The following is a 3,549-nucleotide window of genomic DNA, read 5'->3' as shown; positions in this document are numbered from 1 at the left end:
TAAGTGGTATCACACCCAAAGGTCTCGAGTTCAAAACACACTTGGCTCTGCGAGGAGATTGTTGTGAATTGGATAATCCAACGCTCCTGTTAATGGTGGTGTAGAAAGGTAATTCAACGCCCCCGTGTGTTTCACGACATGTGCCGGTGGCGTAGAAAGATAATTCAATGCTCCCCGTGTGTTTCGTGGCATGTGCTTAACACTAACGATGTGTTTGTTTACTAACACCTATGGATTTTGGTGTAACGGCAATCGTGATTCCAATATTTAACTCCTCAAAAATCTCACCTTGAATAATATCCCAAAAAAAGTAAATAATAATATTGTTTCAATTCTCCTATAATCTTTTCCATTTTTTTTAAATAACTCATCCCATATTATTTGCAATGGGCTCTGTACTCTCTTTCAAATTAAATTCACAATATTAAAGATTTAGTTTAAAATAAATATTTTTATAAATAATTAAAATTTAATATTAAATACTTTAAGAATACATCATTATAATTTTAAATGGATGGAAAACTTAAAAACAAAAATCATAAATGAAAAAGTTCCTAAAAAAAATTATGAATGGAGTAGTGTATAACATCTAACATTTATGGGCTCATGGGCTTGACATTTTAATTGTGTGCGACAATTCTTTTAGTCAGTTCAGAAAATTTAGTTAAAATTTTAATATCTAAATATTAAACTAAAACCTAAAACCTATGCTTACTAATTAGTAAATTAGCAGATAGCGTGTTTTTTATTCAAATTTTATGATGAAAATATAAATGATTGTAACTAAATTAATTAAAAAACCAACTTAAAATATGGATGGGCAAGCTAGAGTTTCCTATTTATTTTTCCATTAAATAAATATAAAAATTACTTTTTCTAAATATTAATTAGATCGGCAGGAGGAAAGTAGCTATACAGTACAGCAGACTCCAGCCACTCCCAAAGTATCTTAAATACGATTAGCACGTTATTTTAATCATTAAAGTAAAAACAAAAATATACAGAATTCCTTACGGCTGCATGCATTCCATCTCCTGACAGCTGGTGGAAGCATCTAGGTTGCCTTTCATTGCCGGAGGGTCTGCACATTTATACCATCGGGCGCACGCTACAAAATATATCAAGTTCAGCGCTTCCATAGTCGACAAAAGCCAGTAAAAATATTCCAGATGGCCGCGGTTTAGATTGTCGTCCAGCCAGTCCGGTCGCCCGTCGCGGCCGGTAGTATTGTGAACGACGGTGACAATCGTGGCGCTCAAATAATGCCCCAACGCGGCTGTACACGAAGACATCGCTATGGCCGTGCTGCGCATCGTGGCCGGAAACTGATCGTAAAAGAACTCCAGGTTACCGACCGTATGGAACGCTTCTGCAAGACCGGCGATGCAAAACTGGGGAACAAGCCACAGCGCAGAGATAGGAACGATGGCCGACGGCTGGTCCGCGAGGCCATGGTTTAGCGCAGTGCTCCTTCTTTTCACTTCGACTAAACCGGCGACGAGCATAGATAGTGCTGAAATGAAGAATCCGATCCCCATTCTCTGAAACATGGTGATCCCCCTATTATCTTTTGTAACGCGCCTGACGGTAGGTACCACTACCCTGTCGTAGAATGGCAGCCATGCGATGAGAACCAGCAGGGAGAAGACCGAGAACGATCCCGCGGGGATTTGAAAGCCCTTGGAGCCGAGCCGCCGGTCCATGCTTAAAGCCTGCAAAACGGAGAACGTGTGTTGCTGCGAGTTTGTGATTTGATTTGCGATTCCGCAGGAGAATATGGGTAGTGTTCTCATAATGGATTTCAGTTGCTCGATCTGTTGGACGGAACAGACTCTCCAGCTGTTCACTGGGGAGGAGCCATCAGCCCGAATGTCGCCTTCAGTGATGATGCCGGCTTTGTTCAAGAATCTGGTGATCACATGAACTCTAAAAATTAGAACCTCAGCCTTTCCAAAAATCAGACAATGGGCTAAAATCGGATATCACAATAAGGTAAACAAGTAGTGTTCATCAACCTGAACTGGTTCGTAGGTCTCGGCTTCAAACCGGTTTGCTCGCCATGGTAAAGCTGTGAAGAATCGGAGGGGGGCAGTAGGCTGCGCTTTCTTATGGATGCCACAATCACCTGCGCAAAGCCAGTAAAAGCGCTGCCCCGGCGAACTTCATGGCGATAAGTCAGCCGGCCGACAAGAAAGAAGCCGGTTGATATAACCATGAAAGCAGTACATATGCCGAACCCGAGACCCCAGCTGACATTACTTTGAATATACACAATAACAGTGAGGGACACGATGAGGGCCAGAGAGCTGGAGAAGTAATACCAGTTGAAAAAGCTTTGCACGCGTTTCTTCCCCTTCTCTCCTTCCTGCTCGAACTGATCAGCCCCGAAGGCCATGTTCGAGGGTCTTACCCCGGCAGAACCGATGGCCTTGAATGCGAAAACTAAAACCAGGAGCAGAAATTGCCCGGCAGAAGCTCTCTCACATCTCTTCAATTTCTTCTCGACGGCGCTGCAGGCAGATGGCCGTAATCGAGGGATCACAGCCGTGGCCGTTAGAATGGACATTCCCTATCAATCAAAGACACACAAGAAAATTTAGTTCAGGGATCCAAAACCCAATGAATGCAAAATTTGATCAGATCAAGCCGGTCGCTTCAAACCAGTAGATATGAAAAGCAACCGATGGTAATCGCCCAAAATCTGCCGAGGTACGAATCTGCCAAAAAGGCGCCGGGCAGAGTTGCGAGGCTCGTTGTTCCGGACCATATATTCAACATATTCGTTGCTGCCACTTTCTTCATGTTGTATTTCGTTACCAGGTAAACCACCATGTTCGAACCCAAACCGGCCACTGCCAGTTTCTCGCAGGCCTCGTTTCCTGCACCCCAAAATAAGTTAAACCGGCGACTGTAAAATGCACCTACAGTTTTTCTGTAAACAATGAAATAAAAACTACAGCTTTTACCTATTATGAAAGGCATGGTTTTCCATCCTCCTGTAGTCCTCGGCTCTTCGTCTTTCTGCCTCTTTTCGTCTGCAGCTTCCGCCTTCTCATTGCCGGCCGCCCGTCCAAATGTTGCAAAGCACAAATTGAAGTGATGAATTATCGCAAAACTATCATGCCGTTCATTCCGCCGAGGGCGGGGTGATTCGTACAGTTGCAGAGCCTGGGCTCCTGTTCTCTGTTCTGCCATTGCCATGGCTGGCCACTGCTCATGTGAACGTACCTACGTGGCTTTATAGTCTGGAAAGCAGAAAAGGTCGGTCTGCATCAGCAAACACCCGCCCGCAGTTCTGCTTTGTGCCCTCTAGATATCGAATATTTGACGAATAGTGGATGATAGAGCCTTTTCTGATCATTTGCTTTTGTTTTGTGCTCTCGCCGGTATCGAATATTTGAGGATCAGTGGATGACAGAGCCTTTTGTAATCATTTGCTTCCTTTTGAGGGGTATTGGTGATTATAAAGGTGACCACTATTGTTTTATTGATCATCTGTGATTAGTCCATTCTTATTTTACTTTTCTTGCCCGCATGTGGTCAAACTTC

The 3,549-nt window shown here is 43.4% G+C and overlaps 1 protein-coding gene across 1 annotated transcript; it reads right to left on the bottom strand.

Moving 5' to 3' along the window:
• Positions 1-945: 945 nt before the first annotated feature.
• LOC149260561 (protein NRT1/ PTR FAMILY 3.1-like) lies at positions 946-3,201 on the bottom strand. Its single transcript, XM_089420848.1, has 4 exons — positions 2,967-3,201; positions 2,662-2,879; positions 2,016-2,569; positions 946-1,908 (listed from the first exon to the last, which is right to left on the bottom strand). Exons 1-4 carry the CDS (start codon positions 3,199-3,201, stop codon positions 1,011-1,013), a joined length of 1,905 nt encoding a protein of 634 aa, XP_089276974.1. The 3' UTR covers positions 946-1,010.
• Between the last annotated feature and the right edge of the window lie 348 nt (positions 3,202-3,549).

Source organism: Pinus tabuliformis, chromosome 6, assembly GCF_031772625.1.
Source record: "Pinus tabuliformis cultivar Carrire ecotype Pingquan chromosome 6, CPIR1, whole genome shotgun sequence".
Taxonomy (NCBI): domain Eukaryota; kingdom Viridiplantae; phylum Streptophyta; class Pinopsida; order Pinales; family Pinaceae; genus Pinus; species Pinus tabuliformis.
Note: the sequence above shows the minus strand (reverse complement) of the source record. Positions and strands in the feature narration are given on the sequence as shown.

Excerpts from the sequence above, each read along its gene's own strand:
- LOC149260561 (XM_089420848.1), bottom strand. The coding sequence starts at position 3,201 with ATGGCAATGGCAGAACAGAGAACAGGAGCCCAGGCTCTGCAACTGTAC. Across the intron at positions 2,570-2,661 it reads GTTGCTTTTCATATCTACTG|GGAATGTCCATTCTAACGGC; the intron begins GTTTGAAGCGAC and ends TTTGATTGATAG. Across the intron at positions 1,909-2,015 it reads AGACCTACGAACCAGTTCAG|ATTCTTGAACAAAGCCGGCA; the intron begins GTTGATGAACAC and ends TGTGATCACCAG.